Source organism: Arctopsyche grandis, chromosome 11 (genome assembly GCF_051622035.1).
Source record: "Arctopsyche grandis isolate Sample6627 chromosome 11, ASM5162203v2, whole genome shotgun sequence".
Taxonomy (NCBI): Eukaryota; Metazoa; Arthropoda; class Insecta; order Trichoptera; family Hydropsychidae; genus Arctopsyche; species Arctopsyche grandis.
The window spans coordinates 8,196,082-8,210,788 of NC_135365.1; the positions used below are offsets into that span (position 1 = coordinate 8,196,082).

At 34.7% G+C, this 14,707-nt stretch overlaps 1 protein-coding gene across 1 annotated transcript in view; it reads left to right on the plus strand.

The window, feature by feature from the left end:
* LOC143919358 (uncharacterized) overlaps positions 1-14,707 on the plus strand; it is an 80,974-nt gene that overhangs the window by 19,117 nt on the left and 47,150 nt on the right. The window contains exons 2-6 of the mRNA XM_077441633.1: positions 3,545-3,732; positions 3,849-4,024; positions 4,662-4,874; positions 4,947-5,236; positions 5,794-5,900. Coding sequence (XP_077297759.1) covers positions 3,545-3,732; positions 3,849-4,024; positions 4,662-4,874; positions 4,947-5,236; positions 5,794-5,900 — 974 coding nt within the window. The remainder of the gene's footprint in view (positions 1-3,544; positions 3,733-3,848; positions 4,025-4,661; positions 4,875-4,946; positions 5,237-5,793; positions 5,901-14,707) is intronic.

Below are 14,707 nucleotides of genomic sequence, written 5' to 3' on the forward strand. Positions count from 1 at the left end.
TATTCCCCCCCCCCCCGGCAATTACTTTCCTGTAATCGAAACATTGTACAGCTTGGGTTTTCTTTTATTACAAATCAAGTAACTACATAACAACTATTCACATTAATGGATATTAAATCGACACGTTCGAAGCTCGATATGTGCTAATCACATGATTGTATGTTTTCAAAATATGTACATACACATATTTGGTCTCTGAAAACACTGCATGTATTATTTCTAGCCCGGCATCATATGATTGTAGAAACGGATCTTTTTACAATTATCCAAGTCTTTTTTTAAAGTTCACGTGCCGCGTCGCGTTCGAATAGTTTTTTGGCGACGATTCGAGTTTACATCGTGACCGTCTTCCTGGAATTGTCACTCGGTTATAATATAAACCTTGTCTAGGATATTTCGTCTGCTATGTGTGCTCTCTGTTTACCCAGACTAGAGTAATCCGTTTCGAGGTTCCTATTCCAATATGTAAGTCGAATGTAAATAATAGACTTCTATAATATATTACATACACCTCAACATGTACAAATGTAACGTGTCAAACTTGTTCACTGATGATGTCTTGACTCGTTTTCACTTATCGCTTGCAAAACTGTATTAAAACTGACCTATGATTTTATCTATGTATTGAATTATCACGCAGCCCGAATAATATGTATTTTTTATTTATTTATTATTTCCTTATTGATGCTTTTTGTAGATATAATACAGTACATAGTTGCAATAGATAAATTTTGCGTACCTTGATGTGTAACTTACTTTATATATCATCGGATTATTTTTTCTAATCGTTTGATTTCTTTTTATTAAATTTAATATGTACATAATCAGCAGCGTGGCTCAGCGATTGCGTTGATATTAAACACCGAGAAGCGCCGGGTTCGATCACGTGAGCTGACCCGGATTGAAAATAATTTATTCTGAGTATAATTTTGAATGCTGCTGGTCAGACTTGGATATATTGGACTCCAAGTCAATCGTTTTCATTGTTGAAGCGGTTCAACAATGGCAAACAAACTTGGCAAAAACCACTCATTATTTGAATATGATTTCAAAAATTTATTATTTATGACATGTAGATGTCTCGCTAATTCTTGTGTTATACTTATGTCTGTATTTTTATATATAGTATTTGTATTATGCTTATATGTTTGGTCTCAGTGACGCGTTAGAGTATTCTGTAATATCACTGTGGCAAATATGTAAATAAATAAATAATATCTCATATTTTCACGTTTTGTAAATACTAGTTGTTTTACCCGGCTTCGCTCAGTATTTGTAATATAAACAGCTTAAACATGGCGAATCTAATAGTAAATATTCATTTGTTTTTTTATTAAATTTATTTGAATCGAAAAAAATATATATATTCAACCAATCGAATCGTCATAGAAACTGACTTGATTTCGATTTCCAACCAACTGTAGTTACAAACATACAAGGTCTCTTTCGAAATTATATATTAAATTTATTATATATTATACCAGAATCCGGCGGCTCCCCTGGGGTATTCGCCCCCCGAGCCTTCGCCCCCGTCCCCATGTCGTCATGGAAACTTTGACTTGTTTTCGAAGTTCCCAACCAACAACACTTACAAAGTCTCTTTCGGAATTATATATTAGATCAGAGCATCGTAACCTGTGCACCGCGGTAACATGTGTTCTCCGAACAGCACTTCGGCCTAATGCCTGCGAGTGAGATCGCGTGTGAGGGAGAAAACCGATGTTAGTTAGTGTTTTGTCCCTACGCATATACGGAATAACTAGCGACTGCCGATTTAGTACATATGTATGTACACAGCTGACAAACCCTACGAGTCGTAAACAATGTGCGCCGCGAATATCCAAAGGTTACGATGCTCTGTATTCAATTATTGTAATTCTTTATAAAGCTGACTTTAATCTTCATATCTAGTTTAAATTGGTTATTTTGATTTTGTTTCATTTCGTTTTGCCTTAAGTAGTCAGTCATTGGGAAACCATTAGGATATCTTTTCTTATTTTTTTTATTATGACAGGTAGTTACATATGTTACACGGTGTCCCTTATTGAAACTAGTTTCTTTGTAATCTACATATGTAATGAGTTTCGCCGTATAATGTGTCTTTTTCTGTGAAGCTGACTATACATACATATTAATATTCAGAAATAATACTCAAGTTTATTTGAAAAACATGCGTAAAAAGTTTATTTATTTTCGCCTAAGAAGGCAACGAGAAACTACTTAATTAACGGATTATCTTTCTTTACATACATTTTTAGCATTTTTAGATTCTATTGAGAGAAATTTTGATGTGATTTGACTTTATGTATCTTTTGATGAAATAAACTGTGATTGAATCTGATATAAATAATTTTAAAACCAGTAATCGAAAGCTAAATACCTATATAATACATATACATCATCATCATCATCCACTGCTGGATGAAGGCTTTTCCAACATGCTGCCACTCGTCTCTGTTTTGTGCAACTCTCATCCATTTCCCCCTCCACACATTTTCCTAATTTCGTCTATCCACCTTCCATGCGGTTTTACTTTTACCCGTCCGTATTCTCTCGGGTACCATTCTAGCACTTTTTTTGTCCACCTTTCGTAAATTCTTGTGACCACGTGGCCAGCTTATTACCATTTCAATCTTTTCACTATATCTACAACCCTTGTCATACTTCTCACCCACGCATTTCATTTATGTATATGTATATGCTACATTCCAAGTATACTTTTCGTTCGCCGTGAACATACAAATCTGACCAGTAATAGTGTACACAAAATAACAAATTGACAAACGAATTACATCATTTTTTCATGAACAAATTATTAGGCATAAGTATGGGTTTTCTCAATCGTTTGTCACATCCTCTTTGTATACTTACCCTAGGTTGCAATATTTTTAATATTATCAGAAACGAGAATGATAGCAACATTGCAATGCGGTTTCCATAGGATTTCCCATTTCAAATACTTCATTAAAGTTTTGACGGCAAAAAGTTTCATGCGACATCTGTTGAGTCTATGTGAAGATAGTTTTGACTATTTAGAGGGCTGGACCCCAGCGCCTTGTCCATACAAACGTATTAGACTTCTTCCTTTCTCAATTATGGTACTAGAAAAATTATATCCACCATAGGCATTATTCTATTTTTTTGATTAATCAAAAAATCATATAAAACTTTTCGTTCAGATTGATAAATCTGTTAATGAATCATTATATTTATGCATTGTATTAATCGTTGCTATATAAAAAGAATTTAAATCAAATTCGCGATGTTGAAAAGAAGTTTTTCTCGATCAAGTTTTAGGTTTTGTCACCGTTTCAAACATACGAATTTATATACATACATATTATAAATGAATTTTCGTTGGTTATTTTGCCAGTGTTCCGAATTCGTGTCAAGGCCGAAATTGCACCGTCAATGCATATCAGATTTATTCTTCATGCTTCATTCTAATAACCCTGTCTTTTTTCTGTTATTTGATAAAACATAATAAAATATTAGAACGTGTACCAAAATCACAACTAATGTTTCGTTTGTTAATTTTTTGCAGGAATAATGAAAAGCGCAAAGAAAAATCTCGTGACGCTGCCCGATGTCGGCGCAGCAAAGAAACTGAGATATTCACCGAGCTGGCCGGAGCGTTGCCGATGTCATCGGAAGACGTCGACCAGCTTGACAAAGCTTCGATCATGCGGCTAGCCATATCATATCTTAAAGTACGCAGCGTGATGGTCAACTGTGAGTGTACACTTTTAAATGTTATTTATGCATATCGCATGCGTATAAATTTGAATAATCTTTTCATAATCGATCGTTTGAGATTTGTTTGAATATGTATTTTAATTTTTTTACAGTCCCGGGAAAACCGTTGGAGATAAAGAGTGATGCTGAATCATGCGTCGATAATAAAGCAATCAGTAAAGATTTGTCGTACTTGAAAGCGTTGGACGGTTTCGTCTTTGTCGTATCGTCCGATGGTGATCTCATTTACTTGTCTGAAAACGTCAGCGAGTATCTCGGAGTTACTCAGGTTTGTATATTTCATTATTTAATTATATAGGAAGCATCGGGTTTCTTTCAACTGTACAACTTGATTGTGCCCGCTTTGTGTTGATGTAATTTAACTTGTAACCAGTAATTGAAACTTTTTTTTTTATATGCATTTATTCAATGGATGTATTTATGTAGTTCTTTATAAAATGATCAATTTTAAAATGGAAAGCTCTATACTATTCTTATTATAAAATAAGAAAAATTTCATACTACATACAGATGTCTCTATGACTCTATGAGAACATTGACATCAATGTTTGTCAAGATAAAATAGTAGATATATAAATATCTACATATGTATTTTTGATAAAATTTGTTTTTTGATTATTATATATATATAATTGATATGTCAGAAAGATACATAGATTTCTAATCAAAGTAATGTAGCTTGAATATAATATTTCACGTCCATTATAGAAATAAATAAAAGCCTCTCATAACATGTTATATATACATATACATATATTAATTTGAATCAAAACGATGATATTGATGAAGTATACAAAAAAATCTGAATTATTATTTTTGAAAATATTTTTCTTTTATTGAAATATTAAAAAATTGAAAATTGCGGTTTATATTTCGTTTTAATTATTTTTTTGTTTTATTTTTAGATGGATATAATGGGTCAGAGTTTGTTCGAGTTCAGCCATCCTTGTGACCATGAAGAAATTCGGGATGTGCTCTCGTTCAAAAGCCACGACAAAACAAACCAAGGACAGAAAAAGAAAGGCCTGTCGGAAGCGTCCAAGTCTTTCTTCATACGCCTAAAATGCACGTTAACTAGTAAAGGAAGGAATGTCAATATTAAATCCGCTTCATATAAGGCAAATATTTTCCAATTTGATCATATTCGTGGAAATAATTGAAATTATAATCAATGTATTTTGTTTTTTTAGGTGATACACTGCGTAGGTCACCTTTTGACCGATGATGCTATAAATTCGATCGAGACAAACAACAACACCATAAGCAAGGATGATTCTAAGGATTGCGTTAAGACGGAAAAAAGTTGTGATGAGTCTAAAGAAACCGATGCTGGAAAAGAAAACAAGCCGAAGAAAACTGGTTCTTTAATTGCCATCGGACGGCCCATACCTCATCCTTCTAATATAGAAATTCCACTCGACAGTAAAACGTTTTTATCGAAGCATAATCTCGATATGAAGTTTACATACGTCGATGAAAAGTTAGTAAATTTTTAATGTGTAAAATACCATAATGAACGCATAAAAAATTTATACCGGAGGTGCATTTTTTTGGTTATAAAAAGTTTTTGTTTAAAATATACTGTTGAAAAAATTTTAATATATACATTTTAGACGTTGTATTTAGCTCGACATGTTGACATCTGTATTTGATAAAAAAAATACCCAAAATCATGTTAGTGAAATACTGAAATTAGATTTGACAATTTTAAGGGAGGGGAAGTTTATTTTCAGCATTTTTAATTTATTTTAATATACGGTAGTAAATCTATAACTACATACATACCTATCTATCTGTTATTTTTTGATAAATAATAAAACTATTTTAATTATACGGCTATTTTCATAATGATTAATTATTTTTACTTTATTTGTTTAGATGGTTTGATTTTTATTGACTGATATCAATGACAAAATGTGTCTCTGGTTTTTCTTTTTGCTGTTGATTTTGGACTGTAGTATTGTTAAATAAAAACAAATTTCTGTATACATATATTATAATATATATTTTGTTAAATCATTGGATTTTTCTTTGTAGAATGTTGGATATTCTCGGCTATGAACCCGAAGACCTGAATGGAAAATCCGTATATGATTATCATCACTCAATGGACAGCCGAACACTTTCACATGACTTTAAGTGCCGTAAGTATTTTTTAATAATCATTTTATCATGGTTTTATTCAAGCCATAGATTTCGAAATCTTCCTCGATATGTAATTTGTGAGTGTTAGTAGATATTTCACATTAAAGTTTTCTATAGAATGTACTAAATATTATATAAAAAATATTAATGCACTCTGTTTAGGAATTTAGAAGATTTGCCTTTTGAAAAAATAAATTAAAATCGGCTTTAATGTAGAACTTTTATTAGAATTTTTAGCACATCAAAAACAGTTCACATTTTGAATGAGGATTTTATAACTGTTTTGAAATAAGTTTTGTTTAAATATTAATTTTCCTTTTTGCCTGTTCAATTGCCAACAAGTGTGTCGAGAAAAGTGAAAATTCTTGGCACTGACTGCATTTAATTTGCGTGTACTTATTTTAGCATATGCGAACTTATCACACCCACATTGTTATCCCTCGCTGCATTTGAACGCACACAGGATTATTAAAAATACATCGACCGATTTTGTACAGTCGTTTGTTTATTGGTATGTGTGTGTACTTATTGAGAGTCGTTATCAAAATTGTTTAACGATCTTATATAACACTCATATGTATATGCATACATAATAACATGTTATCCTTCTTTATGGCCGTATTCTCCTTGGCCAAGATGTGGAACCTTTCGCCCATCAGTCACGGAACTAGACACCTGTGTGCCCTCAATGTCGGTCAATCACGACCGTATTTCGACCACGGTATGATTTAGTTATTTCGAGCGACGAATCGAGTCATATTTGTAACACGGTCTATTGTGAAACTGACTAATTCGGTGTATGCATAGCGTTTAGAATTTGCTCGCTTGACTTGTTCGAGGGATGGCTATGGCTTTCTAGTAATGGAACAAATTTGAATGCATATTGCGAATATAATTTAAATATATTTCCAGTTAAAACTTACGATGTTTTAAAACAAAATGATTTTGATGCAAAAATTTGTTAGATAATTCTTATGGGTTACAATATTTTTTGTTAGATCTATAGAATTATCGGGATTAACTTTTTCAGCTGGTTTAATTTATTTAATATGTCTATTGAATTTGAGTGCCTTTATATATATTTTTCTTCTAAATTGCTTTCATATAATTTTTTTTCTAAAAAAAATTGTCAAATTTTGCACAGACAGGTCTGTAATTTGCTTATAAATGTATTATAAAAGTAATACATTAATGTATATTATACAAGTCTTGTAATAAATACTCTTGTCATAAATACTTACCCAGAAGTGTCATTCACATTTTCGAAATATTGCAGTAGGAAATTTGTTTTCATATTTGGTTAGTTTGGCAAATAACCATTTGACGATTCGCATCATCCGAGAAAGTTGATCTGTTTTGTTTACATCGTCTCGTTGGAATCGTTTGCTAAAGCTGCTAACAGTCATTTCATTTTAATTGATCGTAAATCAAAATCAAAAAAATGATTCGGAATATAATTTTTATACGATCTAACTGAAGACGAATCGGAATCTAATTACATTGTGGCGAATTGTTTTTTCTTTCTTCTGAGATTGAGATGTTTGTTGTTTTTAATTCGATGTACATTTTTCTGCCTGCCGGATCTGTCTATTTCTAGAGTTGCATGGATACGAGCATTTTTCATTTATTTTTATCATCAATTTTTTATGCCAGCAGTATAGCTTGGCTAATAATCTAGAGGTTCTGGGTTCGAGCCTTGCTTTGACCTCGATTGAAAATAATTTATTCGGCGTATGTCTGTAGTGCTGCTGGTCAGACGCATATTTGTGACTCCAAGTCGATCGCTTCCTCTCGGAGTTTACTAATTTGTTTCAACCTACCAACTAGATATTTGTCATCACTATTTGAATATAATTTCAAATTTTTTAATCTTTAAACGTACAAGTTTAAAACCATAGATGTCGCTTTGGGGCAACCCGTTATGGCACCATGGTAAAAATATATGTATGTATGTATGTGCATAAATTGTAGGCCATTTGAATTTTGATTAATTTAAATATCAACTGCGTCTAAATGCTTTGGTATATAGTATATACGTATTCGTAGATAAACAAAAAGTGATTTCATTTTTTTTATCTTGTCATTTGAATATAAATTGACGTTGATATTTCAAATTTAAATATAATTCGGAGCATCGTAATAAATTGTTCTCAAAGTCGATCAAGCTTACGAAAGTATGACATGCATACCCATTGCATTATTTCTTGTTGCCCGAATCAATGTATGTATGTATGTACATATAAGTATTCAGTTTTATAGAAAGAAAGAGCATATTTAAATTGTTATACTATGTTATCTGTAATACAACTGATTCAATATTGAGAGCAAACTTCTCCGTGTGAGATAGAAAAGTAAATGCCTATTATTATTTATTCCACTTGAGTATTCTTTTTCAAAACGCCTCTGTTGTGGTTTTTTTATTTATGCTAAATTTTCATTGATGTGCATCTACAATTTTTTATGACAAATCTATATGTAATATAAATGTAAATACATATTGCTTGACCCAATGAATGAAAAAACGATAACGCGTTTTGTCAGTTGGACAAAGAAGTGTCGTATGAATGTACATACATATATGTATATACAATATATTTAGTACATATATCTACCCCATTGTTGTCGTTTTCATATGAGGTACTACATTTATTTTTAAGAGCAGTTATTAAATTCAGTTCGTAGCGTGTTTTAATGATTCAATTTTACTGTCGAAATCTCCACAACTCTTCACTGCTTTTGTGGTCGCATTTGATTGGATTTTTTATGATTATAATGTATGTACATTTGCGGAAATGAAATCAGATACGTATGCATAATACGTATGCTGCAATAATAGAGAGCGTCATGCGAGCAGATTGTGCAGTTTGCGAGGAAATGGGTGCAGTTGGGTTGTTGCGTCACGTTCGCGAGTTGGGGGCGCACGGAGGCGTTGCACCGGGGGCTGGTGACCGAGCGGGGGCGCATCGCCCTTCCTTTGTGGCGGGCAGGGCGGCGCCCCCGCTCTAGGGTCGACGCCCTAGCCCTCGCCCCCGTGGGCGGCTTCCTTCCTCCAGCTTCCTCGTAACAGATACACAACCCCGTGACGACGCTACATCTATTCAACCGCCACCTCCTTTCTTCCTTCTCCATCTCCATCTCCATCTCTCGCCACTGTGTATCCATCCACACGCCCACCTTCGTCCGTGCTATAACCGATAGTAGCCACCCCTCCTCGCATCCACCTCCTTACATATTTCCCATCGACAAATACAAAGACCGTCTCTATGAATATCTGGAGAAATGTGCACTAGGTAGTAGTTACTTTATACAGACCGATATGTACATATATCGAAAATGTACATATGTAATTCGTAGTGTGATCTAGTTTACCATTTTGAAATTGCTTATTGCATGTTATATATGAACTAGTGTTGTACTCGATGACATATATATCATCGCATGGGTGTTGGCATATTAAAAAAAAATAAAATGAAACGTTTCGATCCTGTGATCCGCACGCGTCGGTCGATTTTTTTCAAATACTTTTTAAATATATTTAATTTAATTATTTAATATGAAAACAAAATGGTAAAAACTACCCAACTACCTTCATATCGCCTATATGTAGCCAACAGTTTAGCTCAGTGGTTGCGTTTATGTTTAGCACCAAGAGATTATTGGGATCGATCCCGGGCTAATGGGACTTGGATGTTTGTGTGTCCAAGTCGAGCGTTTCTTATTTTAAGTCTAAACATCCATAGATATCTCAATGGATTAATTAATTGTTAATTTCGTGTTCTTCAGCTTCTCAAAATACAGTGATGTATGTAATAAAAATGCTGCATTTTATGTAATTAATTGTCCAGGGAGGCGCATTGCTGTCGTCCTGTCAAGCCTTCCGGTTATATATCTATGTAAAAATAAATAAAAATACAAACAATATAAAATACCGATAGAAAAATGAATTAAATAATTAAATAAATTTTCAATAGATGGCGGTAAATTCTCTGCCAAGAGGAAACATTGGTATCAAATAGTATATATAGAAGTTTTCTTCTTTTGTTGTGGTATTCGCATATTTGTTTTGGCAGTGGTTTAGCTGTGACGTACATTCGAATCGAAACAACTATTATAGTACGGCGAGCGTTATCTCAGACAGACACAGAATAGCGATATTATATATGTATTTGATGATTGTAAAATCAAATCGATCGTCCCCTGTCAGAGTTTGCCGATTTTGTTTAACAGTAGAGTAAACCTGGATCGAACGGACAGTGTCCAAAGGTATTTGACCTTCTCTACTAAGTGTCAGTATCAGTTGCCCATTTTTTTGCGGCAGGTGGAACGTAATATATTGGTCATTGATTTAAAACAACGCAATCTGCCGATATCGGCTGTTTTGATAATACATTTTGGTGTTTCCTGAGATACCCGGCCGAGTGGTAGGTGAGTCGAAACATTGTTTAGCGATATATACCCGAAATAAAGGAATGTTGCGTAGGGGTTGGTTCAGGATCGAAATGAAAGGCTAAAGTCGCTTCACAGCATTTATTCAACGATTTAAGAGGTGTACACGGATCCACCGCTCACCCCAGAATAATCTGATTTACCGTGTGTACCTCCTTAAAACGGACAAGTTGCACACCACAGCTTCCCCGACCCGTTTATGTGTCTATTATCTAGGCACGTAAAGGTCTACCGTGGTGAGAACTCTAGCGTATATTTTGTTCGGGCACTTACTGAGTCCCGTTAGCCTAATCCGGGGTCTCTATTGTTCACCCACGAATGCACCTTGACAGTGGATACTCTCTCTCATGTTCCCACGTTACAGTAAGTTTAAAGTTATCGATATTTGTGAAATTTGTTACTATTGATGACAGATACGTTTTTAAATGAACCGAATAGTGACAACCATTGTTTTATTTTACTAAATATCAGATTTTTCTTCACGGGACGAACGTGCAGTCACGAAAAGGGGCAAAAGAATACCATATTCTATTAGAGTATTTAATCGATTTCGCTTTGTATTAATAATTTGTAATTTGAGGACCTCTCAGCTACTAAGAGGCGATGGCTGAAGCAATCCAGGCGGTAATCAACCATAGATAAGGCTTGTAAAAACAGATAAAATTCTAGACGGCAGCGATTTCGTTCAACGCGCAAAAAATACACTCAGATGACTAGTAGTCTCTGTAGAAATATAGTAAATAAAGTATATGCCTAAATTTGGAGACCACACCACCATCAGCAAAAATAATGAAGGTACTTTTTATTTTTTCCTCTCATTGTCATCGTTCCCAAGACGACTTCACTGCATGGCAAATAGTACGAATGCTTGAGATGGTGTTACTGAAAAATTTTGTTTTGTATGAATAGATTGTTCAGATATCGTATATTTATGAGTGGGTTAGTAGTATCGTGACTGTCGAAATACATACATATATTGGTCAATACCTACCGCCAATATTTATTTGCTATTTGCAATTAATTTTTAGTGTATGTTGGGTGTGTCTGATATGAGAGCTTTCCTTGTACTTCGAAAAATACTGGAGGGCGTCCCCATCATTATTTCTCCTCCTGTATAATACGCCAAATATGGAGAGGACCGTGATAGAATTCGCGTCGGAGGACGTCGAGATTGGATGTCGTGGGTTAGTTAATTGGTTCTTCTTGAATTAATTTATGGTGCGTTTTTAATCGGTACCTGAGGACGTGTGGTCAAAATACAGACATGCAAATAAAACTTTGAAACAATATTAGGAATGGAAATTTACGAATAGCAGGTAGGAACAACTTTCTATAGCTGATAATCTTTGGCCCTTTTAATGCAGACTTCATTGCAGTTATTAATGACTAACTTTCAATGAATCTTATGTAACTAAACGTGGCAGTTTCGTCTCAGCTTGCATGATGGGGTTACTCCACTAAAGCACGGGGGACTACTACATAAGTTTGGTCGAAATGCTTTGGGATGTTTGCAGCTTGCATCGAAATTCTTTTATCGAGAACACATCCACATCTTCGTCTACTGTTCGTGGCAATTTATTTTTATTGACGAGCATTCGGTAATTCGGTAAAGTTTCGTGACTCACAATCGCTAAGCGCCAAGCTATAAATACTCGAGCAATTATATTATATCACACGATGACAATAAAAAGTGCACACTGTAAGTTAATTTTTCATTTCGTTCTACATACATACACATACATTGTATGTATGTATATTTTATGTTGTTTTGACGTCGCTCGTTTTTGCTTTTAATTTGTGTCGGTTTGAGGCAGTGGAAGGGGTGCAGGGGTTGGGTTTGTTGGAGGGGGGGGGGGGGGTAGTATAGCATATTCACCTCCATTCAGAGGTCCTTGTACTCTTTCGTTACATGTCTGTACACCCGACATTTTCAACCCTGTTCTCGTGTAGACGTCACACTAGTCCCAGTCCCCCCCCCCCTCCCCCTACCAAAAAAGGAACGATTGCAAAATTTGTGACCATTCCAAATTCATTAGACGTTTCGTGACCGTGTGTGGTTTTATATCGCTAGTAGTTAGTAATAAATTTTTATTTTCGTTTTAAAGAACGCGTGTTTGTTTGTGTGTAGTCGGTCTCGTGATAGAATAAGTTTCATATTCAAGAAAATTGGACAATAAACCAACTCGCCTTCCATTCCATAACAATCGAGTGTCATAATATAAAAATGTAGCAAACAAAATCGCCCGATCTATCAGTGGTTGTCCGAGCTCTGGTATAGGGGAAAAATAATGCGCTCGTGTGTAGCAGGACATAAGTTCTTAACCGGTGGTGTTATGAATTTCACAGAAGCATCTTCTTATGATTGATAGTTCAAGTACATATTTTGCAAGATAAGAGCGACAATAATATATATAAAAAAGGACGTGTTGTATGTATGCTTGTGGGTATGTGGCGGACGCGTCGGCCAGTAGGGAGATTTCAAAAAAACACATTTTAGAATGCCAGGAGTATATGTTGTGCCTAGAGATATTTAATAATATAAATACACGCAAACGAGGTAAAGTGGTCCATGTGAACTAAAACGTTTGACCAATTAGAGCAACGACGATACATTCTGACCAATGGGTACATTTTAAGCATCCACCATAGGGATGTGGCGTGATGACCGATCGTGTCGAGGAGCGCGGGGTAGCGAGGAAGTAGGGGATGTTGAGCGTCTAACATGTGCTCTTGACTTGGAACGGTTGAAGTCAGCGTCAGATGCGCTGCGCGGGTGCGTACACACAAACACACATACGAAAACACACACACACACAGTCATTCATCATTTCGAACGGGAGAACGAGTTGGATCCGCGAGCGTGTAATGCACGCACTCAAAATTTTACTATTGAAACGTTCGCGTGCCTATAAATTACCTTATATTATATTTATATGTAACTTTATTTTAATTCGTGTATCAATTCCTTTCCGAAACCACCCGTTGAAATCAACGGACACAACACTAGTGAATTATAATGTAGGGATATGCTGTTGTTTGCGTAGTACATTGTATTCTTATGGTAAATTGGACTAGTTCCAGTAGCTGATTGCAGATCATATAGCAAGCGAAGACAGCGTAATTGCTGCGAATTCGGGGCTCTTCGATTTAAATAAGCTGCTAGAATGATTTCGATTTTCCATTTTATTTCCTATGATGGTTATGGAATCAACGTCCTATATTGAATCCGTTTCAAATTTTTATTCATTGTTAAATCTCATCCGACAAACCATTCGTCCTTGCGATTTTTCTACTTACTTTCGAGAATCGAGGTTTTTTTTATGTTTTTCCCAAAAACCTTTTGGTTTATTGAACTTAAATTTCGTATCTAGAAGTTGAAGCTTAATACCAAGTTATGTATACAATTTGGTAATCATCCGTCAACCGGAAGTGGCAGTTTATTTTCTTTCAGCTCCTATTTTGTGACTACCAATAGCACCAATGAGTAGCCGACCTCTAATCATGAGGTAGTGTTCCAAATTTGGTATTGCTAAAATTAAAAAAAAATGGAGATTTGCATTTAGTGGAAGAATACATTCAAAGCGTTTAATTTTATTTACATATGTTGTTGGCCGATTTGAAGTGCATATGTATGTTACCGGTCTCCGTGACGAGACAGAATGTTAAATGACAGAAAACGCAAATATAGGAAGGCAAAGATCGAAAATCGAAAGATCTTAAGTCGAAAGATAAAAAAAAAATGGTGCATGGTAAACGGTACATACTCACTTAATTTGCGCGAGCAGGATACAACAGGAACAAGAGGAACATGCTTTTCCTCCCGTATTCTGCGCGCGCACATTAATATTGGGTTTTCTGTAATTTAACCGATATTTGTGTTTTCTGTAATTTAACATTCTGTCTCGTCACGTAGACCCATATGTTACATATACATAAATAGTGGTTTATCATTGCGTATTTCAATCTTTGGCAATTTGAATTGTGTCAGCAATTGAATTGTTTAATATTTTATATTATTCATATCGACTGTACACATATAAATTTAAATGTATGTAAGCGAAAATTGTCAGAGATGCCGATCGCAATAAAAAGGTTAAGAGCCACTGCTTTGAAAGCAAATAATGATAACACACTGCGACAACCATGTACGTACATTTACCACAATTTCAGACTAGAATATCCCCGGATTGTATATATTTGCGATATATATTTTTTGCATCATTTCCAATACTCTTCGATTGTATCATAAATAACACTGTAAAGACTTATATGTACGTCTTTGAATTTGAAAGTTTCGTTGGAAATAATGCCATTTCAGATTTTATCCCTCATAAAATATGCACCGCGGTGTTTGTTGCAT